The sequence below is a fragment of the Zeus faber genome, assembly GCF_960531495.2.
Source record: "Zeus faber genome assembly, chromosome: 4".
Lineage (NCBI taxonomy): Eukaryota > Metazoa > Chordata > Actinopteri > Zeiformes > Zeidae > Zeus > Zeus faber.
In genome coordinates this window covers 671890-697688 of record NC_137191.1, presented here as the reverse complement: position 1 = coordinate 697688, position 25799 = coordinate 671890, and the positions used below count along the sequence as shown (strand labels likewise).

General features: G+C 45.0%; 2 protein-coding genes across 4 annotated transcripts in view; one reads left to right on the top strand and one right to left on the bottom strand.

Moving 5' to 3' along the window:
- Nucleotides 1–14170, bottom strand: part of LOC307229001 (cadherin-5-like) — a gene marked incomplete at both ends in the record, with an annotated part of 28189 nt that extends 14019 nt beyond the window's left edge. Inside the window, 4 exons of the mRNA XM_079998874.1 lie at nucleotides 7594–7716; nucleotides 8120–8393; nucleotides 8966–9178; nucleotides 13955–14170. Coding sequence (XP_079855000.1) covers nucleotides 7594–7716; nucleotides 8120–8393; nucleotides 8966–9178; nucleotides 13955–14170 — 826 coding nt within the window. The remainder of the gene's footprint in view (nucleotides 1–7593; nucleotides 7717–8119; nucleotides 8394–8965; nucleotides 9179–13954) is intronic.
- Nucleotides 14171–18819: 4649 nt separating this feature from the next.
- Nucleotides 18820–22538, top strand: LOC307228760 (apolipoprotein L domain-containing protein 1-like). Of its 3 annotated transcripts, XM_079998542.1 has the most exons (8): nucleotides 18820–18966; nucleotides 20069–20149; nucleotides 20241–20324; nucleotides 20436–20475; nucleotides 20560–20611; nucleotides 20786–20915; nucleotides 20995–21183; nucleotides 21888–22538. In XM_079998542.1, the coding sequence occupies exons 1-8, from the start codon at nucleotides 18955–18957 to the stop codon at nucleotides 21990–21992; spliced, it is 693 nt and encodes a 230-aa protein (XP_079854668.1). In that variant the 5' UTR covers nucleotides 18820–18954; the 3' UTR covers nucleotides 21993–22538. The 3 variants fall into 3 exon arrangements, with proteins under 3 accessions (XP_079854668.1, XP_079854669.1, XP_079854670.1); XM_079998543.1 differs by lacking the exon at nucleotides 20069–20149; XM_079998544.1 differs by lacking the exon at nucleotides 20995–21183.
- The last annotated feature ends 3261 nt before the right edge of the window (nucleotides 22539–25799 follow it).

Sequence of the window (25799 nt, the reverse complement as noted above, 5' to 3'; positions counted from 1 at the left end):
CTAAATCTAATACGATTTTAAAATATACCATCAATTTAAATACGAGCCAAGCCATGTGCTGTCAGAAAAGGAGGGACACCACACACCTTTATGTGTTTACCTGTTCTTCTACTTCATTTGTTTTATTTTTGTCAGTGTGGTGGAGGTGGTGGCTTGAGCAGCCACACCTGGGGTTAAAACCTCGTCCACACACTCAGTCAAGATGGGAGCCACTTGGGTGGTGAGACTGCCACAGAGACACAGGCGACGGGGGGTTGAAAACACCAGTTTACTGTAGAGATGAGGCGAGATGGAATTAGCCAGGAGCAGATGGAACACGTCATGACTCAGGGCTCCATCCTGACTGAGTGTGTGGACGGAGTTTTAAACCTGGTGCTCGTCAGCATCAGGTGTGGCTGCTCAAGCCACCACATCCACCACAGTCATGTTGTTTTTTTATTGTTTATTTCACTAATTATTGTTGTTGTTGTTAAATATTGTTCCCTCTTCATCGGTGTTGTTACTACTCTTTATTATTATTATTTTTTCATTATTGTCTTAATGTGTTTTCCTTGTGTAACAAAATAATTATGTCTTGTTATGCTTTGATAATGTGAGAGAGACAGAGAGAGAGAGGAGAGAGACAGACAGACAGAGAGAGAGAGACAAACAGAGAGAGAGAGAGGGAGGCGAGAGACAGACAGAGAGAGAGAGAGAGAGAGAGAGGAGAGAGAGACAGACAGACAGAGAGAGAGAGGAGAGAGACAGACAGAGAGAGGAGAGAGACCGACAGAGAGAGAGAGAGGGAGGAGAGAGACAGACAGACAGAGAGAGAGAGACAAACAGAGAGAGAGAGAGAGAGAGACAGAAAGAGAGATAGAGAGAGAGAGGAGAAAGAGACAGAAAGAGAGAGAGGGGAGAGAGACAGAGAGAGGGGAGAGAGAGACAGAGAGAGAGGAGAGATTTTTTTTGATTTTTAAAGCATCTTTATTTTAACATTTTCTCTAGTTCACAGTTACAGACAATACAACAAACACACTTGGTTCACTAACAGAGTCCTACACGTTAAAAACAGACTGGAAGCACAGGTCGTCCTCCACCAGGGAACAGATGGCGTCGTTAAAACACCACAGCTTGATGAAGACGTCCAGACTCTTCATCAGTCTGTGAAAGTTAAAATCAATCAAGACTCTGGCCCTGACCAACGCTACAAACACTCTTCCTAAAACACTCTCCTTTCCCCTCAGTTTGTTCCTCCTCTTGAGGTAGATGGCCATCTTCGCTTCCCCTACTAGAAAATTAAGCAGTCGCCATTTCTCTGCGTTGGCCCTGTAGTATCTACCCCCAAAAATAAAAAAGTTTCTGGACCACTCCTCCTTAAAGAGCTTAAAACTTTCCTTTAAAAGACTAAAAAGCTCTAAGAGTCTGTCACACTCTGCAAAACAGTGAAACACGGACTCTGGCAGTTTGCAGAATGGACATTCATTTGCGACCGTGGGATTAAAAACAGAAACAAAGCTGTTGACAGCTATGGCTCCATGTAGGACCCTCCATTGGAGGTCCCCCGTCCTTTTCTTGGAGGGAGCTTTGTAAAAACTCCTCCAACACGGCTCCTCCTGTCCCCCCATCTGGAGCCGTCCCCTCCAGACAGTGTCCTGCCGCCCCTCCAGTCCCTTCCTGTTTAAAACAACCACACACTCTTTGTAAAAGGCCTTCCCGCTGGCTGCGTGCAGGTCCAGTTCTGCATAAAGTGCCCTGTGCAGCAGCTCCTCCGGGTTCGGCTCCTCCGCGCCTTCGCCGTACTCCTTCAGCAGGGCCAGCTGCTCCTCCGTGAGCGTCTCCCTCCACCTCTTGAGCACCAGGTGTACGATCCTGGTGGACCTCACCCCCAGCCGCTCCGCCATGGCCTCGCCGTCCTGCAGGTCGCTCCCCGCCGCCGCCACCACCTGCCTCAGGGTCAGGACCCCCGCCTCCCTCAGGATACTCCTCAGTCCTGGAGTGGCCCCGTCCTGCACATCCAGCCTGGCTCCTCCGATCACCGGCTCCTCCAGGAGCCAGTGGAGGGAATCTGCGGCCTCCCTTTTCCTGTTCTTAAATAACCCCCATGCTTTAAAAAGCTCCTGATAAAAACGGGCTAAGCCCGACTTGTTTAGAAGACTCGTGTCCATTAAAAACAACGAGCGGTCAAGTCCCATCCTCCCAGTCCTCTTTAAGACCAAGCCCGCCACGTCCTTCCAAACGTTAAAGTACCCCGTTAGAAACTTTTGCACAAACTGTAACCTGAAAGTTGCCACTCTGCTTTTGATGTCCACCACACTGTGCCCCCCTTCCTCTTTAGGCAGAAAGACCCTTTCCTTCCTGACCCAGTGGAAATTCCGCCCCCAAAAGAAATCCATCAGCTCGGCCTGTATCTTTTTTACTAGCAGGTCTGGTGGTTGGACACAGGCCACCAGCTGTGAGGCCACCAGGTTGTTAATAATGAGCGTCCTGCCCCTGTAGGACAGCTGTGGCAGTGCCCACCTCCATTTTCTTAGCTTGCCCTGTATCTTTCCTAACAGTCCTTCCCAATTCTTCCCCACCATGCTTTCACTCCCTAAAAACACTCCCAAATACTTAAACCCATCCCTTCGCCACGTAAGCCTCCTGGCAGTTTTAAAAGTCCCCCCCTCCATCCGCCCACAGCCAGCGCTTCGCTTTTGCCCCAGTTGACTTTCGCTGCTGATAGCAGCCCAAAGTCCCTGACGATCCCCTCCAGTTTGCTGATTTCGTCCTGTTTCTTTATTAAAACAATGACGTCGTCCGCATTGGCTGATAAAATGTGGCTTCTCTCAAGACCGTTTAGAAACACCTCCTCGATGTTCGTCCTTAACTGACACAGCAATGGTTCTATGGCCAGAGAGTACAACATCCCTGAGAGGGAGCAGCCCTGTCTCACCCCTCTACGCACTTTAAAAGGGCCGCTCAGCCCTCCATTAATCTTCAGTATACTCTCGATGTCCTGGTACAAAACCTGGATCATGGCTATCAGACCAGGGCTGAGGCCAAAAGCCTCCAGAGTTTTCTAGAGGTAAGGGTGCTCAACCCGGTCAAACGCCTTTTCCTGGTCTAGCGAAATGAGCCCAGTTTCAATGCCCAGAGAACTAGAGACGTCCAAAATATCCCGAATTTTGGACACATTGTCCAGAATGGACCTACCAGGCACACAGTACGTTTGGTCCTGATGGACTACTAGGTCCATCACCTCCCTCAGCCTGTTGGCCAGCGCCCTCGACAGGATTTTATAGTCCGTGCACAGAAGGGACACAGCACGCCAGTTCTTGATCTCCTGCAGGTCTCCTCTCTTGGGTAGGAGAGTGATGACTGCCCTCCTGCAGCTGACTGGCAATAACTTATCTTTAAAAACTTCATTAAAAACCATTAAAAGGTCCCCCCGTAACTCCTCCCAGAACTCTTTGTAAAACTCCGCAGGAATCCTGTCGATGCCAGGGGCCTTACCCCCCTTCATGCTCTGCAGGGCCGTGGAAAGATCCTGCAGGGTCAGAGGTTCCCCCAGCACCGCACTGACATCTTCCGGGACCCTGGACAGATTCCCGCAAAAGGAGTAAACCAGTTATTTTTGCTCCTCGTACTCACTTCTGTACAGCTCCGTGTAAAAGTCCACGGCTCTCGTCCGGATCTCCTCCGGCCTCCTGAGCTCCTGTCCTGTGTCTGATCTCAGGGCGTGGATAAACCTGCTCTGCCCGTTCCTCTTCTCCAGGCTAAAAAAGAAACTAGATGGTGCGTCCATCAGTGCTGCGCTCTGGAAGCGAGAGCGGACCAGCGCCCCCTGCGCCTTGGTGCCTAGTAGGTCTGCAAGAGCAGCTCTTTTAGACTTGAGGTCCTTAATGTGATCTCGATTCCCAGTGGGTTCCACTACACCCTGTAACTCCACAATGTCAGTCTCCAGATCCCTCATTGATCTGGTGATGTCCCGTGTGACATTGAGAGTATACTGCCGACAGAGCTGCTCTATCTCCCTCTTCCCATAGTCCCACCACAGTCTTAAGGAAATAAAGTCCTGCTTTCTGTTTCTAAAACCTTCCCAAAAAAACCTAAAAGCATTCTTAAAGTTGGAGTCACATAGTAGGGTGGTGTTAAAATGCCAATATGCGCTTTTGGGCTTTACATTGGCGATAAAAACACGGCAAACAACCAGGGAGTGATCGGTAAAACCAACAGGCACCATTCTACATTCCTTAAAGATGTTAAAATGGTGCTTAAAACAGTAAAACCGGTCTAGTCTGGCCAACGATAAAGAGGTGCCTCTGCAGTGCACCCAGGTGTACTGTCTTTCATCCCCGTTGGTTCTCCTCCACACGTCCGTTAGCTCGTTCTCGCTTGAGAGCAGCCTCATCGCGTTCTGCGATGCTCTGTGAGGCTCACAGTGGTTCCTGTCTAACAGGTCGTTCTCGGTGCAGTTAAAGTCACCTCCTAGAAACAAAAACTCCCCAGTACGAGCTTTGCTTAAAACCCCATTTAAAACTTGCAAAAAAGTGACTCTGTGTGGTCCTGTGGTGGGAGCGTACACATTTATAAAGACAAACTTATGATGCTCAAATGCTGCCCTCACCACCATCAGTCTGCCCTCCACCACCTCCTCCACCTCAAAGGATGCTGGGGCAAAGCTCTTAGAAAAGAGAAGAGCCACCCCCCCGCTGGTGGTGCTCTTGTGGCTTAGCACCACCCCCCCACTCCCTCTTCCAGTCAGCCTCATTGCCAGAGTCACTGTGGGTCTCCTGCACCAACAGCACATCCAGCCTCTTCTGCTCCATCAGCTCCTACAGTAGAGACCTCTTAGCTGCGTCTCTAGTCCCATTCGCATTCAGCGTGCTGATGTTAAAGTCACTCATTGCAACGGAAAAGGGAATCAGCCCGAACAGCGGCAGCCACCTCCACCTCCTCCCCATCCTCTCCGTTGTTCAGCTCCTTCCTGATCTTTTGCACTATTTTCTTTAGCCTGTACACCTCCTGGTCCGTGAACCCTCCTCTCCCCTTACTCCTCATCTGTTGCTGGGCCGCGTTCGCCAGCAACTCCTTGTCTGAGAAGAAATCCTCCACCTTAATCCCTTTCACATTCTTCGTCCTGTGCAGAAACGCTTTTATTTTGCCCACACTGTAGCTTTTTTTGCCCTTTTTCTTCTTTACGCCGAGAAAAACCTGCCCCTCACTGTCTGCAGCAGAGTCCTCCTCCATCCAGGACTCTGACTCCGAGCCTCCCTGCTCCACCTCCTGACTTGCCTTCCCCTGGCTTGCTGTCCCTCTCTTCGCCTGAGAGTCTCCTACCATTTTGTTGGACTTTCTTTTGAGCCGAGGGACTCTCAACCGATCGTCCTCGTCCCCCATCTCAAAGTCACTTCCTTCCAGTGCCTCCTCCTCCCAAGCTACGTCACCTGCACTCCTCTGACTTTGTGCTGTAGCTTCCTTTCCTTCACCAGTCCCCTCCTGTCCCCCCGCACCCACCTGCCTGTCTTCCGGACCCTCCTCCTTCCCCTCCTGTCCTCCCACCCTTACCTGCCTTCTTTCCAGACCCTCGCCTGCCTCCCCCCGTGTCTCCACGCTCACCTGGCTGCGCTGTCTACCTCCACCCGTTCCCTCCTGCGGCTCCACATTCCCCCCCCCCCCCCTTTTTTCCCCCTGCCCCTCGCCTGCCCCCTCCTGTGCCCCCACCTTCACCTGTTTCTTCTCCTTTCCTTTCCGCCCTCCACCTGTATCCCCCTGTGCCCCCACCTCCACCTGTCTTTCCCCTGCCTCCTTTTGGCCCTCACCTGCCTCTCCCTGTGCCCCCACCTTCACCTGCTTTTCCCCTCCTTCCTTCTGGCCCTCCCCCGCCTCCTCCTGTGCCCCCTTCTTCGCCTGTTTTCCCCCCTCCTGACCCCCCCCTGCTCCCTCCTGTGCCCCCACCTTCGCCTGCTTTTCCCCTTTCTGACCCTCACCTGCCCCCTCCTGTGCTCCCTCCTTGTCCTGTCCACCCTTCTGCCCCTCACCTGTCTCGCCGTCTGCCTTCTTTCCTGGACATGCCCTGACCTGGTGTCCCTCCCCACCGCACCCAAAGCACTTGGTGGTGTCAGTGTTGACAAACACCACGTAGTCAAACTCATCCGCCCTGATTTTAAAAGCTACGTTTAACTCCGCATCCCTGTTGTTCAACACCATCAGGACGTGTCTCCTGTGCGACACCACATGCTTGAGCAGCGGCGACTTGCACCCCGACGGGACTTTTTTAACTGGCGACACCACCTTCCCGTGCCTCGCCAGTTCCCTAGTGAGGGTCTCATCTTTAATAAACGGCGGAACATTCGCCAGATTCACCCTCTTCGCCGGTGTGGAGAGAGGCAGGACGGGAACAAACATTTCGTTCACCGTGACGCCGCTCGCCACCACCGCGTTCACCTTGTCTACGCCATCCAGGAAGATGACCACCGCGCTGTTCATCCGCGCTGCGGACACAACGCTGCTGTAGCCGACAGCCTTCCCCACCGCCAGGCTGCAGTCCTCCACCGAGACCGAGGAAGACACGGGCAACTTAATGCCGTGCTTCCTCGTTAGCTTGGTGAGGTCCGACATGGTTGCGGAGCCGCACCACCACCACCACCACTACCACCACCCCCCACCCGCTGTGCGCACACCCTACAACCAACAAAAAAACTAACACCGTCACCAACAAATAATTATAAACATACAATTGATAGAAAAAGTTAGAGAGAAAAATCACTCACTCTACCAAACGCTCACACGCTCCGCTCGCTCACACCTCCAATCACTCAGAGAGAGAGAGACAGAGACAGAGAGAGAGACAGACAGACAGACAGAGAGAGAGGAGAGAGAGACAGACAGAGAGAGAGACAGACAGACAGACAGAGAGGAGAGAGACAGACAGACAGAGAGAGAGAGAGAGATAGAGAGAGAGGAGCAAGAGATAGAAAGACAGAGAGACAGACAGGGAGAGAGACAGACAGAGAGAGAGGAGCAAGAGATAGAAAGACAGAGAGACAGACAGGGAGACAGACAGACAGAGAGCGCTACAAGGGGTGAACTCTTCAGCTGCTTTTTCTTTCTTTCTCTTTTTCTTTCTTGGAAGCCTTCAACTCTTCACTATTTATTTCTATACACGTCATAGAGTCTCTTTCCCTCCTTCATTGTTTATATTGATTTTTGAAACGTTGGCCCTTACTCCCCAAAATCTTCTCCCTCCAAACTTCCCCAAACAAAGCAAAAAGCAAACTTACAATCCTAGTGTCTGTACAGACCATGTGTCTGTGCTTTTATTTGAATAGATCATTGACAACACGCACTCACTCCCTCCCCACCCACACCATCCATCAGATGCTGTCTCCACTGTGTGTGTGTGTGTGTGTGTGTGTGTGTGTGTGTGTGTGTGTGTGTGTGTGTGTGTGTGTGTGTGTGTGTGTGTGTGTGTGTGTGTGTGTGTTTGTTCCAGTTAGCAGGTAAAATATTCCTCTCTTTCTTATTTTCTAAATCCATTTTCATTTTCTTTTGGGGAGATGTTTCATATTAAGAATGTTAAAATGAATAAAGAATATTTATTGTCATGATGAAAACAGCCTGGCAGCCTACCTGTCAAGCTGTGGATTTCAAAGGCAGAGATCTCTCCCTCTGGCCTCAGAGAGTACTGTAGGTTTCCCTGAGGTTCTTCAGGGTCGTCAGCATCTGTGGCTGTCACTGCAACCACTTCAGTTCCTGTTTTGGGAGAATTAAACAGTCAGGAAGAATTCAGTCACAGGACCGCTCCACCTGAATGTGGACAAGACACTGTGGAAAACTCCACCCAAGAGGTTCCAGGAAAAACATGTCAGCAAGAAAAGATCTGTATTTAATTGCATCGTTGGAAATAAAAGGGAAACAACAGAATCTTTAAAGGAAACTTTCCTATAATTCAAGATGATGAATGGCCTCCATAATGTGTTATTAATGTAAAGACATTTCAGAGCTTTAACACCTCACATGGAGGTGACTGAGCTTAACTGTTGTAGGAGAAATGCTTCATGGTTACATTCAATTGGCTATGGTTGGACTTTGAGTCTTTATGTGGAATAGGACAAATGAGCGAGCCAGCAGCGTTGCTGGTTAACAGCATGCTCACCAAGTGTAGACCTCTCCTTGATGGATCCACTGTATGTTGTTGGGAAGATGGGGACACTGCCGCTGGACAACACCAGGACAACTAACTCCGTAGAGTCCACCAGCGTGTTATCCCCGTCATACATCAGAGTCTTCAGGAGGTAGAAGCTCTTCTCCTTTTTGTTCAGAGTCTTGTGGACAAACAAACGTCCTTCGTCGTCCACAGTGAAGATGGAGTTGGCACCCTCACCTTCAAGGTGATATCTCTTCACCTTCTGGAGCCAGTCCTGCCAGATCTGTACAAAAAGAAAAATAAATTGTTTCACTAGTTTTCTTTTCTATTATTGAATTTTATTTTCAATTCTATAAAAAGATTTTAGTATTTATATCAAACCTTCACGGCGTAAACTTACTATAAATGATGGGTTGGGTCACATTTCACAAACCACATTTCAACAATAAAATCTGAGGAATCTCAAGGATAAAGGTCAGTGAACAACTGGGACGAGGGATGAACTGATACTAGTTTAACAAGCTCAACGACAAAGACCCAACACCAAGAGACATATGTACCTCCACATATCTACATAAAGGTTATGAATGAATGGATGGATGAATATGTAAATTAATATTGATACCCAGATATTTAAGAAGTGACTTGATTTGCTGATTTCCTGAAACAGCGATATTTAAGATATTTAAGTTACTGATGAAGGAAAATCTGTTGTATGTAAATGTGGATTATATGTCACAAATCATGGTGTTGTAACGACCCTAATGTCTATACTGTTGAGTGGAATGGATCAGTATCTGTATCAGATGGAAGCTAAAGTGTAGCACTCGGAATCAGTGAAAAAACAGGACCTACCCGTCCTATCACGTAGGGGCCTGTATCAACCCTCCCCTCGTACATGTAGAACGTTTGCTTGAAGAGTTCCCTCTTCTGCCCCGAGAGGTCGGGGTGAGATTCCTTCCTCACAGCGTCAGAGGAACCAGAGGAAGCTGCCTCTGCTCGTGTTAGAACGAGGGTTAAGGCCACGGCCATCAGCCCCATCGTCCATGTCTGCAGTCCAGCCATCATCTAGGATGAGAGAGGGAGAGAAAGAAGGAAGGAGAGTTTTAACTGAAGCTTTGGAAACATTTTAGAATGAGGTCAGTTATATTATTAACATTATTAGTATTACTATCGTAAGTATTTTTCTTAATTATTATTATTTTTTCATAATTAAAGATCCATCGGATTTGTAATATTCTCTGATTTCTTCGGGCTAAAAGAGGACGATCGCTAGAGCTACGGACACGGTCGAGGTGTCTTTAGAACCGTGACGTCACAGACAGACAGACAAGTTTCAAATTGTAAATAATCGAGTGAAAATGTCAAGCGTTTTCTGATTTCATGGAATCTATCCCATCGAAAACTTGGACACAAAAACACATTCACATCCACAGAAACTCGTGACTATTGTCACTTAACAGATTCAAGCTGAAAAGTGTGATTTCATCGTAGTCAAAAGATTCAGGTCAAGGTCAGGTCAGATTATTGTGGTTGAAAAGGATTTGGGCAAAAATCTGTGAATTATTGTCGTTGAGAAGATTCACAGCCAAGGCCCGTGCAGCAAAGCCTGAACCCCGGGCTCGTTGAAAAAAATTCAGCCCGGGGTTTGAAAAAAAACTGGGTCTCGCTCGATGCTCTTATCTTTCTCCGACCTTGAAACTTGGAAAAAAAAAATCACTGAAACAAAACAGAAGCCGATGAGTTTTAATGTGTATCAAATAAGTACTGACGCAGAAACGAAGCTCGGAGTTAGTTTCGTGAAACCCAAACTTCTCCCTTTGTTCTCATATCTTTTATCGTCATGGCGACACGTTTGCTCGTTTACATATCTCGCCCATACCCACTAAAGATTTATATAAAAAGAGCTTGAATTTGGGGCTCCGCCCCATCAGCTCTGATGTCCCATCAGATGGCTGGGTTCAATTCAATTCTACATTTAATTATATCCTTTCCCTTTCTGAGTCAATTAGAAAATTATAATATTGATCATTTGTATGAAACCATTTTCCACTTAAATTCAATAGCATAAATAAAAATGTAATTGCACCATAATCACAGATGAATTCAAATATTTAGTTTTTAACACTGAATTTGTTTCATATCAACTCATTTCAAGCAGGAATATAAAAGCTATTTACGAATAACTTTAATGGAAAATGGAATAATGACAGAACAAATAATATTAAATACAGTTTTACACGAAATGTATCGACAGATGATGACAGTGACAAAGGAGATGGCTTCTATTATTATAATTATTATTATAATTTTTTTTATTATTAATAATAAGAAGAAGAAGAAGAAGAAGAAGAAGAAGAAGAAGAAGAAGAAGAATTTGAATTATTAAAATTAATTAATAATAATCCCCCCCCCTTATTATTATTATTATTAATTAATAATAATAATTATTATTAAGCTCTCGCTGCAGCACCTCATTAGGGATAACCGAGAGGACCAGCGGTGGACAGCTAGAGATACGCGCCGTAAATTCATACCCCGTTCTCGAGCAAATTTAGTCACCTACAAGGAAAAAAGAAAGAAGAACAGGAGGGTCTTTCTGGTTCAGTCCACTGTTGTCTGAAGGATTTAAACTTTAAGTCTGTCTTTCCCGAAATGTTCCCTCCCTCTGTCTGTGACTCCTCCCCCTCCTTAATATTTAAATGATTTTTTTTTAAATGATTTAAATGAAAAAAACCTTTGTTTCCCTTTACATAAAGATATTTCCACCATAAGCTAATGCACAAAAGGCACAAATTGAGATTATATAATATAATATAAGATAATATAATATAAGATAAGATAATATAATATAATATAAGATAATATAATATAAGATAATCAAAATATAATATAAGGTAATAAAATATAATATAAGATAATATAAAATAATATAAGATAATATAAGGTTATATAAAATTAGATAAGATAATATAAGATAATATAAGAAAATATAAGATAAGATAAGATAACATAAGATAACATAAGATGTGGTGTGGTGCCCGCTGATCGGATCGGATCTGATCTGATCTGATCTGATCTGATCTGATCCGATCTGATCTGATCTGATCTGATCTGATCCGATCTGATCTGATCTGATCGGCGCCAGAACTTCAAGTTTATACTTTTACAGCTGCCGAATGTAATTAAACCGATTCATTCAAAAGGCAAGAGCCAAGCCACTATGGTGTCCTGGGGACTTGACAAACAAGGTGGCCCCAGCCAGATACAAAAAAATAAAAAATAAAACATTGTAAAGACAGACAGCTCTTCATCATCGTCATCTGTAACAGGAAACTCTGAGCAAACCCAGAAAGAAACAAGAGAAGAAAATGACACAAAGAGAAAGTGGACACACGAGAGATACGTCAGAGAAAAGTGTGTGTGTGTGATAACAGATAAACAAACATTGGGTATTGAGGGGCATTCTGCATCTGTCATTTATGAACGAATACATGAATACACTGTCTGTCTGATCTATCTGTCTATCTGTCTATTTGTCTATCTGCCTGTCTGTCTGTCTGTCTGTCTGTGTATCTGTCTGTCTATCCTTTCGGTCGGTCTGTTCGCCGGAACTTTGGTTCCTTGTGGAGTTTTCAGGAAACAGGCTTATTACTATTATTAATTACGCCAATTTGGACTCAAATTGACTTTCGAATGCCATTAGTGGACTGACATCGCTGTCGTCCAGTTCATTTGGACAGACGGCCATGCCCATGGTGGAAACATGGCAGAAATTAAGCAAGGACGAAAAGACTAGTGGTAGAAATTAATATCCATGTCAAACAATACGACGCTTCCAAGAAGAGCAAAGCAAAAATGCTTTTCATATTTAACCCTAAATGGAAAAGCGTTGGATCTTTTCCTGCCAGACGCCAGGCTGCGACAGAATAATTCCATATCCAGCCTCAGTTGGCGAGCGCCGCCCACCGAGACTCTGACACTGTTTATCAAGATAAGGTGGACACGTCACACAGGAACACACACACACACACACACACACACACACACACACACACACACACACACGCACCACTGGTGCTGGGACAGACACACTGAGACAGACCGACAGACAGACAAACAGACAGACAGACAGACAGAGAGACAGACAGACGGACAGACAAACAGACAGAGAGAGAGAGAGACAGACAGACAGACAGAGAGACAGACATATATATATATATATATATATATATATATATATATATATATATACTGTTGAAATTTGTTTTAAAAGGGCCTCCTACTTAGTACGTTTGGTGATTGGTGAGTGGTTTTGTGAAATAAAGTTTTGCAATGTTTGATTCCAAAAGACCATAATCTGGACCAGGAATGGCCCAATTAACAATTCCTTACTGATAGCTACTATCTGAATTCAGAAGATCAGCAAATCCTTGTACTATTACATTTCACTGCATATATGTATGGAAGTATGTATATGTATGTGACAAATAAAAATCTTGAATCTTGAATCTTGAATCTTACTCTTATGGCAGAGATACACCAAAGTACTATCAGTTGTACTAGGGCGGGTGACGGATATTCTCACAAGAGATATGATCAGATGTGAGTTGAGTTTCTATCTCTATCCATCAAACGAGCACATCAAATGAAACGGCTGCCGATGACTGAGCCTGCTTTTAACAAACTTTAAGACAATATTAAAGTCTCAAAAATTTGTTGAGGACTTAAGTATCCAAGCTATAACATTTGATTTATACAACGCATTGCACGAAGAATAAAGCTTGGCCTCTATTTTTCTTGTTGTCTTCCAGATGCTAAAAAAGCTAAACAAGGTCAAGCTAAGAAGCACCAGACCCCCAGCAAGGCCAAGGCAATGGCACTTGTCAGCACTGGGCGACAGGGGGTCACCAAGCAGGTCAAACTGCTACAAGGGCGCCGGGGTCCTGGCAAGAGTAAAGCTACCAATGACAGATTGATCCTCTTGTCCTTAACGGAAGCTTAAGTCTTATACATTACTACGCATTTAAATTATGAGGAAAGTCCTTTTCAATTTTTTCACTTTATTCCCTCTTGTTTGTCCATTTAAGATAAAACGCAAATATCTGAGGATACATTTTCATGACCCCTTCATTCTGTTTGGTCCTTTCATCCTGCAACGTGTATTGTCTGATTGCAGACTCCATGTCACTTACTAATATCAACATTTGCTCATTGGTGAATAACTAACCCTAAGAAAGAAGAAGAAGAAAGAGTCTTTATTTATCACGCAACACACCACACTACAACACATGCTTGCACACACACACACACACACACACACACACACACACACACACACACACACACGCACATGCTTTTGATGGTGGCCGGTGAAATGGATTCTCTGCTTTTGACCCATCCTGGCTTGTCCTTCCTCCAGGGGCACAGCCAGGAGCAGTGGGCAGCGTACGTGGACGCGCCCGGGGACCAAGTGATAAATGTCCATCGCTGGTCAGACCATGATGGGTGCATGTTTTTGGTGGGGGTCCTTACTGACGTGAGGTGGAGGAAACCCCATGTGAGCAGGGGGAGAACATGCAAACTCCACACAGAAAGGCTCCTATTTGGGAGATAACCTGCCGGAGCACCGTGCCAACAGCGCCCCAGGCGGGAATCAAACCCAGGACCTTCTTGCTGTGAGGCAGCAGTGCAATGCACTGCGCCACCGTGCGCCACCGTGCCACAACCCTAACCTAACCCTAACCCCCCCCAACCCTAACCCTAACCCTAACCCTAAAAGACTTCTCAGGTCAAGATGAGGACGATGGAGGTATGTCACAGTTGCTCCGTCCCCTCGCTCACCCCTGTGACATAGAGTGAGGAGATGTTGAGCAGGTAGCCGCCGTAGGCAGCGGACTCTGCCCCCCGGCCACGCCCCGTAGCCCCCCAGTCCGTCCCGGAAGGCTCCTCCTCAGCTGTTGCAGGGTGACGGCCTCGGCGTGGCTCTGCGGCACGGAGAGCAGCACCCAGAAGTGAGCCACCACGCTGCCCTCGCTGCGGACGTTCAACAAGCTTCATATCACACACAGAAATGTACAGTGAAGTCAGCTTTGACCAAAAGAGAAGAGGGAGTGAGATAATAATGAGAACATCAGGTTGAACGTGTTAACGCGGGCAACGTGGCGTGGCGGTCACACCGTTTCACGCTTCTCAAAGTTCCCTTTGCATGTTTTTTTTTATTTGAAAACACATTCATCTCACACTCTGAACTATTTAGTTTAAGCTCCCAGTGCAAGGGCTGTTGAATTCACAAGCTGCCGAAAAAACAATTTGGTTAGCGCGAAACAACACAACAGTTTGCCGTGGGCTTGGGGGTGGGAGACAGGCCGCATTCCACTTCGAGATTTGTTCAAGGTTTGGTTCATGTGGTTTCAGAACAGGCTGTTTGTTTATCAGGGTTTTATGCCTGAGAGGAGCCAAATTGTTGGAAAGAGGGATTCAAGCCCGATAGCGTTAATCTGCACCCTTTTAACATTGACATCTAAAGAACAAAATATATGATCTAATCGTTATTGGAAAACCGAAAACCACTAGGAGGTTTCCTGTAGTGGCAGAACCACACACACTGTGCTGCTTTGTGTGGAGTTGCTCTGTATGCTGCCCACTGCTCCTGGCTGTGCCCCCGGAGGAAGGACAAGCCAGGATGGGTTAAATGCAGAGGCCTCATTTCACCGGCCACCATCCAAAGCATGTGCTTGTGTGTGTGTGTGCATGTGTTGTGGTGTGGTGTTGTGAGGGAAAAATGATTACGATCAACTATTTTGAATGAGGACAAAGGCCTCTACCTCCAAAAGGGGGTTTGAAAACATTTGTGTCTGTCCCCCCAAGAACCCCCCAGAGTTGATGTAAAGAGAAATGTTTTGCTCCTACAATGTTTACCTTTTATAGAGATGGGGGACACCTAGAAGTGCATTGTCATGCAACCCCCATTCTGCCTGGTCAAGTTTGCAAGTACCTGTTATTTCCCTTGTCAAGGAAGGGGGGGCACCCAGGAAGACAGTTGGGGGGGTGGGCGCAGACCTGTTGGAGACCTCTGACCCCAACCGCACCCTGTTCTCCTGTATAAAGCCTCCTGTCTTTCTCTGGGATAGTAGATTGATCCCAGCGCTGCTTTGGAGCAGTAGTGAATCTTTCTCTTTATTCTGCAGAATAAATAATCTTGGATATTCTCAGTTTTGTCTTCTTATAGCAGGCAGATTAACCTCACCGATCATTGCGGAAGAATTTCCTTCACAGTGTGTTGCGTGATGATTAAAGATTCTTCTTCTTCTTCTTCTTCTGTAGGAGTCCCACACAGCCTCGTAAATTTCCCTGCTGTGGGACTAATAATTGTTTATCTCTCTTTTATGTCTCTAGACGAGCGCATCAGTAAAACATGTATTTTTGGAAATCCACCATGAAACCAAACAGTCCAGCGTGTTAATTATGAGAAGCCTTCCTTCTCCTTCCATTTCTTGTCCGCTCTGTTTTTGAGGACGGGGGGGGGGGGGGGGGGGGGATGAAGAGAGAGGGAGAGGGGCTTTTTAAATAATGTACACACTTTTAGTTTCAACTACATTTTATTCAGATTTCTATATTTAACCTTTATTTATATATATATATATATTATTCAAGATTCAAGATTAAAGAGGTTTATTCGTCACATACATATACATACTTTCATACATATACATACTTTCATACATATACATACTTTCATACATATATCCAGTGAAATGTAATGCAACGCACCCGGTGATAACACACATTATGTCCTAGGGAAACATTTCTTTCTAATAGACCAACTAACTGATTCCTAAAACGTAATACAGTAAGTCGAATAATACTTATAGAATAAAATGAAAATATATAGAATAAAATAGATAAAGGGAATATGCTTATGTAATAAGCATATTCCCTTTATCTATTTTATATCATTACATTAAGCAGACGCTTTTATCCAAAGCGACTTACAATTATTCAAACACCAATGGACACAGCCATCAGGGGTTAAGTGTCTTGCTCAAGGACATTTTAGGAATTAGATAGTTGGTTGGTCTATTAGAAAGAATTTTCTTTTTTTTTTATAGAGATATATCCGGTTAAAAAGTGCTTTATTAATAAAACATATTACTATAATTTATTAATGTTGTTATTGTTATATTGTTTTATTTTATTTTTTACATTTTAAATTATTAATTGTATTACCCCTAGTTGTACAAGTCATAAAAGTATCTGTGGTAGTCACATTTAGATTTTTCTCTTGTTCCTCACTGTAAAATGGACGATACAGTAAGTCGTCCCAGTTATTAAAAGTACTCCAGTCTTTTGTCCTTGAAGTCATCATTTCGTGCGGTGCAGCTTCCTGTCTTTTCTATTACAGTAGTAGCCTCTCTGACCATGTCCTGCAGTCCTGCGGCCTCCGTCCGAAACCCCAGGCTGGAGGGGAAGGACAGGTCTGCGGAGAAGCCCCTGTTGAGGACGGACAGGGAGGCGGTGTACTGCTGCTGGACCCGGGGCTCCAGGACCCACACCCTGTACTCTGTCGCAGAGACACAGCACAAGCACTTCACTGCACGCCGTAGCAGAGCATGCACGGGACAAATCAGCTTTGAATCGATCAATCACAGAGACGGGGGGGGGGGGTCTGTAATACCCACCCAGGAAGTACCACACCAGTGTGGCTCCTCCGGCTAGGACGAAGACGACCAGGATGATGAGTGAGATGAGGAAGGCCAGGGCTCTGCTTCTCTCTGCCGGGTGGGTCCCAGTGTGCGCGCTGGACCTTCCCTGTGGCCAACACATAAATAACCTCACAGTTACAATGACAATAACAATCTCACATTGTAACCCACTGAATTTTGCATCTCGGAAAAGAATATCAGGTCCTATCATGGAACTATCTAGACCAGTTACTCTGAACCTTATTACACCAACGTCCGTCACTGTCACACATTAGGCCACATTAGATAATATTTACTCTCTCGCCATATTTAATTATTTTATTATATTTTAAAAATATATATATTTCATATTTAATTTTATTCCAAAATTGACAAAGGGGAAGTGGGGAACATAATGGATGGACATTAGGAAAATGACACCAAAGTGAGAGGAATATTAGTTTCTTTACATGAACTTTCTATTTAGGGAAATTCTGGAGAAATTTAGGACCCGGTGATCTTTCTCCTCCACCTATTAGTCTTACTGTACAACCTCTGAAAGGGAATTTTAGGAGATAAATACACTTTGATTAAAACGGTTAAAATTGCACTTGTAACGGTGCCAATGTCTTGTTTTAATAACAATGGCAATAATAAGAATAAGAATAATACAATAAAACAATAAAATACATGTATATGATTATATATAATATTACATATCTGTATAGGATTCTAATTATATAAAATGACGCTCAAGTTTACATCGATCAGGGATGATGCATTTTTGAAGGTTGTAAAGAGGAATAAAAATATATATTTTTTATTTTTTAATCTTCGGGGTCTGGAGGGAGCCCCGGGGCAACCGGGCGCCGCGGACGCCACAACCGGGGGAGTAAGCGGCGAAAAAGCCGCGTATTTATTTCAATCCAAGTTGTGATCGAAGCGCTTACACCTGAAAGGACGCAAAACGCTTTTTTTCTTTTGTCTATGAAGATAAAAACACGAGTGAAGTTCAAAAATCTCCTCGCACAACCTCCCGCAATACGTCAAATGAGGTAAATTCTTTGTCTTTACTGTGACAAATACAAATATTTACTCCTTAATCATCTTAGAGCCAATGTGACAATGACAAACCCTGCATGTCAACAAAATACTTAATCAGTTCTCAGTTATCTCAATAGGTCACATAATTTGACATTTTTGTCAGTTTGGAATGCAATGCTGGTCTTGTGGTCACTACCGCTTCACCCTTGAAGATGCAGATATTTATACATATTGAATGACACCTTAATTACATTTAATCCATGAGTATTCTGGACCTCGGTCCTCAGCTCCACTCACTGTCTCTGGGTTCTGGAACGAACGCCCGGAACATCCACCACACCCGGGGCGCGGAGAACTCCCCGAACTCGCTGGCGCCCCCGGTTACCGACGTATTCCGCGAAGAGCCTCACCGGCGGCGGCGTGTGACCCAGGGGAAGGTCCTGTCGCAGCACCGGTCGGTGTCGAAGAAGGACGCGCCCGGGACGTGCCGAGTCTTGAAACCGCTCTCCGCGCCGCGCCGCAGCTTGGGCAAGTACCACGACGCGTCCGCAGTTTGGCCCCCCGAGTTCTATTTGCATTTCATTGAAAATAACTACACTCTATATATTTCTTGGGGTGTTTTATTACTTATTTTTGTATCGCATGTGTATATTTTATACGTGTACATATTGCAGTTATTTAAAAACGTCTGCTAGAATGAATGGATGTAAATATTATATTTATACAGTATTGTTTAGATACATTTACTCTGTAGTCTGCTGTAACGGTACATTTCCCTCCCTCCGTAATAAAATACGATTTTGTCTTAAATAAGGGTTAAAATATGTTTATACTGTTATCCTCGTTTGATCGTTAAATTACCCAAAAAGACAAATTCGTGTTTTGTTTATTTTATTTGTTTCTGCACAACGGAATTTCTTCTGGGAACTATTGGCTTCGACCGCTGTGTTCCGCACGGACAGTTTTAGCGGCGCACAGCTCACACGGCTGTATGGTCTGCGTGACAACTCAAATCGCGGGTGAATGGACAAACGTATTTAATTTACACTTTATCTCGAGCTCACTGCCCCAGAATGTCGGCGTCGATCATCAGAAGAGGACTGGAGCTGCTCAGCGATGATATTAAAGGTAGAAACCCGAGGAATAGTAGCTTCTTATTCAGGACAGCACCGCCGTGGATGTGTCTGCAGGCGTTCTGTAGTTATTAGGCCTTAAAACACATCCAATAATCCCAAGTTTGGATTCATAAACATTTTGTCGTTTATTTATCTATTTCGAAAATTAGTCAATTTCTTCAGCATCAGAGTCGACATTTCTAATGTTGTCAAATCGTAAAGCCCACCGCTGAAAATACTGACCGTCCAAATAGAGGATTCTTGCCTGCAATACCTAACTGAATAAGACAGATGGTTTGTCAAAAAAATAAATATATATTCTGTTGAAATGGGTTTTAAAAGGGCCTCCTACTTAGTACGTTCGGTGATTGGTGAGTGGTTGTGTGAAATAAAGTTTTGAAATGTTTGATTCCAAAAGACCATAATCCTAAAATGGCCTAATTTACAATTCCTTACTGATAGCTACTACTGTATCTGAATTCAGAAGATCAGCGAATCCTTGTACTCTTATGGCAGAGATACACCAAAATACTGTCTGGTAGTACTCCATCCAGTATCTGGTCTATTCAATGCCCTGATTGGTAATCAGAGAAACCAAATGTGTTATAGAGCTGAGTGAGTTGGTAAATGAAGGTTTTACTAAATTGTGTCGGAAGTACAGCAAACACATATTAATTAACAACAGAAGCTTTTAAAGAAAATAAACCGTTCAGTTGGTTGAAAACTGTTTCCATCGTGGATTGAACAGGCCGTTCAACGTCAGCGGCAGCCATCTTGGTAAGGTGCCTCGTCGGCTCTCCTCTGCATCGTCATCGTATCAAACACACCCCATATTAGATAAACGGTTGTGATGCTTCCTACCCTGGCAAGGTGGGATGGGAGGGTGGCCAGACGTGTTCTGCAGAGCAAATATGGTTCACAGGCTCGAGGAGCACAGCCATTCAAATACATTGAATGGCTGTTTTTTTTTTATTGTTGGTTTTTTTTAAGTAGAAGATAAAAAGGGTATGATGTGGATAATCTAAAGATGAGCAAATTGGTAAAGAACAAAAGAAACACATGAGACTATTAAAAAAAAAAAAAAAAGACTCAAATTCTTGGTTTTCTCCAAGCAGATCTCTGTCAGACGAATGACAAACGACAAAGATTGTGAAAATCTTTATGACAACGTCTTGGTACAGGAGAATATTTACACGGTAACCACCAAAACAATTGACTCCACGGAATGATAGAAGGCCCGTTCACATTCACAAACGTGTCATTTCCTGCCTGACGGTGGTTCAACAGGAAATGTACGGCACCGCGGCGTCGCCTCCTCCCGTGGACCAGCGGAGGCGTGGGCCTGACGAGCTCCGTCACAACCCAATGCTGGTATCACATGAAGCTCCCACGTTGGTCAATTTACATATTAAAAAACATTTCTGGAACAGCTGATTGCGTTCACGAGACAAAATTGTCCTCTGCTTGTTCCTCTTTCACCAGGATGCCAAGTATCTGAAGGAATGGTGGAAGAGGGTGGAATGTGAGTCGGAGACGAGACCTTTTTTTTTTTTTTTTTTTAATGATTATTAAAACAACTTCTTTAAATCGGAATTCTTACTTCCAGCTTGGGAGTACCTGGCAATTGACCTCTCACTACAAGAAAATGAGGAATCTAAGTAAGTTGATCTTTTATTTTTATGGCACTTTATGTATTTATCATTGATTGGGGGGGAAACCCAGTCTCACCCGCTGCAGCCTCTCTGGTGAGATGTGCACAATCTACACAACATGTGTGTTCCAAGCTGCAGCGGGTTGAGTACGGTGACCGATAGATTGTAACGCCTCCTCAGGAACATCACCAATAAAGCCCAGCGCATCTATAAAGCCATCCAGGTGTTCCACCTCCTGTTGGCCGAGCACGGTGTGACCTTTCAGGGCCACATCTTCGAGCTGAACGCCGTTGCCGACAACTTAGATAAGGTAACGAGTGGAGATGGAAATAAACAGTGTGTTGTAATTGTTCGATTTGGCCCCTCAACCCGACTCCTTGAATCCCAAGGTTTCCAAGGGAACAAAGATCCCTGGCATCACCGGAGGGGCCACAAGTGCAATTGGGGGCCTGGCGGTGGTGGCAGGGTTGATTTTCTCCCCGTTCACCGCTGGGGCCTCGCTGGCCCTCACTGCAGTGGGCGTGGGTGTGGTCACGGCAGGTGGCGTTACTGGGGCTTCGGCTGCCATCGCTAACACGGTGACTTTAAATCTGTTTTATCTGTTCACAGTACCAGTTTCATCACTGACCAGACATGTCTCAATGGCTTAAAGGGAAAGTTTTCAACCCAGGCTCATTAAAATGAAATGTTTGTTCCCGTAATTTATAGCTTTTCACGGCACAGTCTCACCGAACGCTTAACTGCCGAGAACCTTACCACTCCGCTTAAATGCACCCAACACAAAGTTTTGGAAAAGTCATCTTATCGGGTTTTTTTTCTTCTGCACTCCCACAAATCAGCTCCGTGCCAACGTCGGAGACTAGAAACAGGAAGTTGCGTCCCTTCCTGCCGGCAACCCGCTGTCGCCAACGCTATGCTCTAGATGTGCTGTGGCAATGAAAATCATTCCAAATAAAATGCGTCCATCCTGAGTCTCCTGTTTCGGAAACAGAAATGCTACGTCACGTTTGCCCCCCGCTGCACTGAAGCACAGGAAGCTGCAGCTTCTCAGTCATAACATGTCGAGCGAGGTGGTGCTCTGAACAGTCCAACGTGATGGGAACCAGTGTTTCATTAAGGCCTGGGTTGAAAAACAACAAACCTATGTTTTAATTGTGACACCAGACAAAAAGAGAGTTGTGAATCAGAGCAAACGTGGATTGATTTATTGTCACAACATCATTGGTTTGGACCAAACGTGGATGACATTCATTTATACGAGTGGGAAAATGCGTTTTTCCAGGTGAACAAGAAACACGACAAGAAGAAAATCAAGCAGATCATCCAGGACTACGAGGACAAAATGGCGGAGATCCAGCGGTGCCTGGAGTTCGTCAATGAGGGCTGATGCAGGGCCTCGCCCTGGGGATGAATGTATTTCAACAAGGTGAAGCAGCAGCTCCGCTCAGAGTTTGCCAACAGAATGCGCATAGTGGTGGAGCAGCTGGTGACCGGGTTGGAGATGCTCAAGAAAGCCCAAGAAGCGTTTGTGAAGTTTACCTCTTGAAAGGGGGAGGTGGCTTGCCCCTTCTCTTCTCTCGTAGGTATAGTCATTTTTTTTTAACAGGCTACGGCCTCTGATAAATCCTTTTCGCACACGACCCACCCTTGGCGGCGTTCGTCTACAATGACACCACGACTACGTCAGGTCCAAACTCACTCGTCGTCCCTCGTTTCTAATCTCAAATGACAACAGAGGCTGAACGCTGCTTTCCTGTTTCTTCTGCTTGGATTGTAAACATTTGTGGGTGTTGTTTGAACCATTATGAAATATATACTTTTTTTTGTCAAAACCAACAAGTTTCATTTGATTTTATTGAAGACAAATAATTTGAGACCAATGAGAGAAAACAGATGCAGATTGGGATCTATCAGTGTCTCTATGTAAATTGATTACCCAAAATTAAAATCAAGCATAATGTTTACTTATTTTTATTGAATGTATTTTTGCTTGTTTAAGCTGCGTGTTGCGTTTGAAAGGTGGTCATTTGTATAAATGACGATGATAAGGGTGATGAATATTATTATTATTAGTGTTGTTGTTGTTATAGTATCTGGTAGGCCTTTAATTATGAAGGGCTTTCCTTATATCTCCCAAACTCGGTGACCCTCACGTTAGTGCTTCCCTCGGCCAACAGGGGGCAGCAAATATTTACAGTATTATTCTTTCTTTCTTTTCTTTTATATGAATTTAAAGAAAAAAAAATAGAACCACCAACTTGGTTGATTTTCCCAGAATAGATGAGACTATATTTAATAAATAATAAAACACAATGTCATACTGTGCATACCCCTGCAAGTGCAACACTGAAGAAACAAGAAGAAAGAAGCAGAAGAAGATAACTGTGTTCCTGAACAATAAACCATACAGTACTTCAGGACTAAGGGACTGCGTTAACAGGAAAAAGGAAAGCATTTAAAAAAATAAGGACCGTGTTGAACTAAAAACCATACAAAAGGAACTTAGATGTTAAAGGAGGCAATGAGACAAAAGTATTCGACGACATTCTACCACTTTCAACTCATAAAACTTGAGGATTCAATGAAAGCCACTGCAACATGGAACCAAGTAAAAGATGTACTGCTGATGACTTTCAGAAAGCTACAATGAAGGCCTGAGGTGGAGAGCGACATGGTGCTGTGAAATCTGACGGAGCGGGCGAGGTTTGGTGTCTGCTCTCTCAGCACTCGCTGGACCCGCACGCTGGCGCCGCGCCGTGGAAAACAGCCGTCATCGCTCCAGTTCCAAACGGGCGTCGTCCTCCCGAGAACAATGATTAGAGTGTCAATGCATGAATGTCAAGATGAGACTGTGCTAGAAAAAATACATCTCTCCTCTCACTCTCCTGTCACAGGAATGATCGTGATGTGGAGGTACTACCAGAAGAAGAAGTACCTGGCCAGGATGAACCACTACTGGGAGGATGGAATTGAGATGATTAGCTGGAGGAGGAGAGATGAGCAGCTGTCAGCAGGTGGTGGACAACCAAGAGGATGGAGGAGAGATGGACATGGACAGGCATGTGGATGATGGAGGGAATGACCTGCTTATAGGAATGTCTTTGCATGCAGTTTGCATGTTCTTCCTGTGCCTGCGTGGGTTTTCTCCGGGTACTCCGGTTTCCTCCCACATTCCAAAGACATGCAGGTTAGGTTAATCGGTGACTCTAAAATTGACTGTAGGTGTGAATGTGAGCGTGCATAGTTGTTTGTCTCTGTATGTCGGCCCTGGGATAGATCTGTCCAGGGTGTACCCTGCCTCTCGCCCAATGACAGCTGGGATTGGCTCCAGCTCCCCCCGCGACCCCACGAGGATAAGCAGTATAGATGATGGATGGATGTTCAGAAGATGTTCAGAAGGAAAAGGACACAACCAATAATAAATGCTAGAAATGTTTGTGAGCTTAAAGCAGTAAATGTAGAACAAGCACTAAACTCCATTTGTATGTTGCAGTCGCCACAATGCATCGAGACTATAAAGTGAAAGATCATCTCTTATGAACAATAACTGCTGAGCGCTCCTTTGACGGAGGCAGTAAATCGATCCTGAATTGCTCCACCTTGAGAAAACACATTTTGACAAGCTCCACCACAAAGTCTATGAGCACATTCAGAAGAATTCAGCGTCTTTGTACCTGAGTATATCTTATAGAGTGTCAATGCATGAATGTCAAGATGAGACTGTGCTAGAAAAAATACATCTCTCCTCTCACTCTCCTGTCACAGGGATGATCGTGATGTGAAGGTACTACCAGAGGAAGAAGTACCTGGTCAGCATGAACCACTACTGGGAGGATGGAGGAGAGATGATTAGCTGGAGGTGGAGAGATGAGCAGCTGTCAGCAGGTGGTGGGCAACCAAGAGGAGAGATGGACATGGACAGGCATCGTTCGTTCGTTCGTGTAGGGCTACACAGGCAATTGGGACATTAGCCAAGAAGTGGTATCGTCATCCAGTTCAATGAGGCCGCTGACTCCATGTGGTGATTTGAAGATTGGGCATTCATCAATGATGTGTTCAACAGTCTGTGGTTTTCCGCATTCACAAAGATTTGTGGCAGACACTCCAATCATATGCAGATAGGTTTGGGTCTTTGCTACTCCAGAGCTAAGTCTGTTGAGGTTGACCCAGGCATTCCGTGGTAGGTCACACCCAGGCGGATTGATTGAAGGGGAGTTGATGAACTTCCTCAACGTGGAGGTTGACTCGGACCATTGCTTGTTCCAGTGCTTGTTCCAGCAGCAATGGTCCGAGTCAACCTCCACGTTGAGGATGTTCATGGACAGGCATGTGGATGATGGAGGGAATGACCTGCTTATAGGAATGTCTTTATCTAGTGATGAGCACCGATACAGACCCTGGTGTTAGTTATTGGTCCAGTGTACCATAGTATATTCTCAATACAAAAATCCTAAATATGTCAGACAGTACAGGAAAGCAGCTTGATATTCTAGTTATGTGATGCAAAGAAGCATGATCTCAACCCAACACATTAATCTACTCTTGGAAGGATTGTCCGGTGTTTATTCAGAGCAACCTTGTTGTATTAGATACTGTTAAAATACAGATTATATTCAAATGCCATTCAAAGTTGAGGCACTTGCTTTTCAGTTCAACTCGTTGGTACCATCATCAAGAATAAGGGAGACATACATAGCTGTAGTAACTACAGGGGAATAAAGTTGATCAGCCACAGCATGAAGCTATGGGTCATACTCATCTGTCCTTCTCTTTCTCTCTTCTAGAGACAGCCTCTCCATCCAGACCTTGGATTCCCACAATGCAGTGGTGTAGGACGGTGCCGGTGCCCCCATCCCATGAGCACGCCAGCAATGGGGCCCCCATGAACTGTGATCCTTTGCCTCCCTGTGCGCCTTTCCTACAAAACACACACACACACACACACACACACACACACACACACACACACACACACACACACACACACACACACACACCTTCTTAAAGGAGCAATAGACGATAGTTTTGCTTTTACTTGTCATTATGAAGTAATTGTTGACTGCACAGTGTAATTGCGATAGAATAATGACATCGTCAGCGTTTAGATTGGCCCCCTTAAGCCTCGATTTAAATATGCATTCTGACTGCCACCGGGTACGAATCCCTGGGAAAATAATGGATTTACGGCAATACA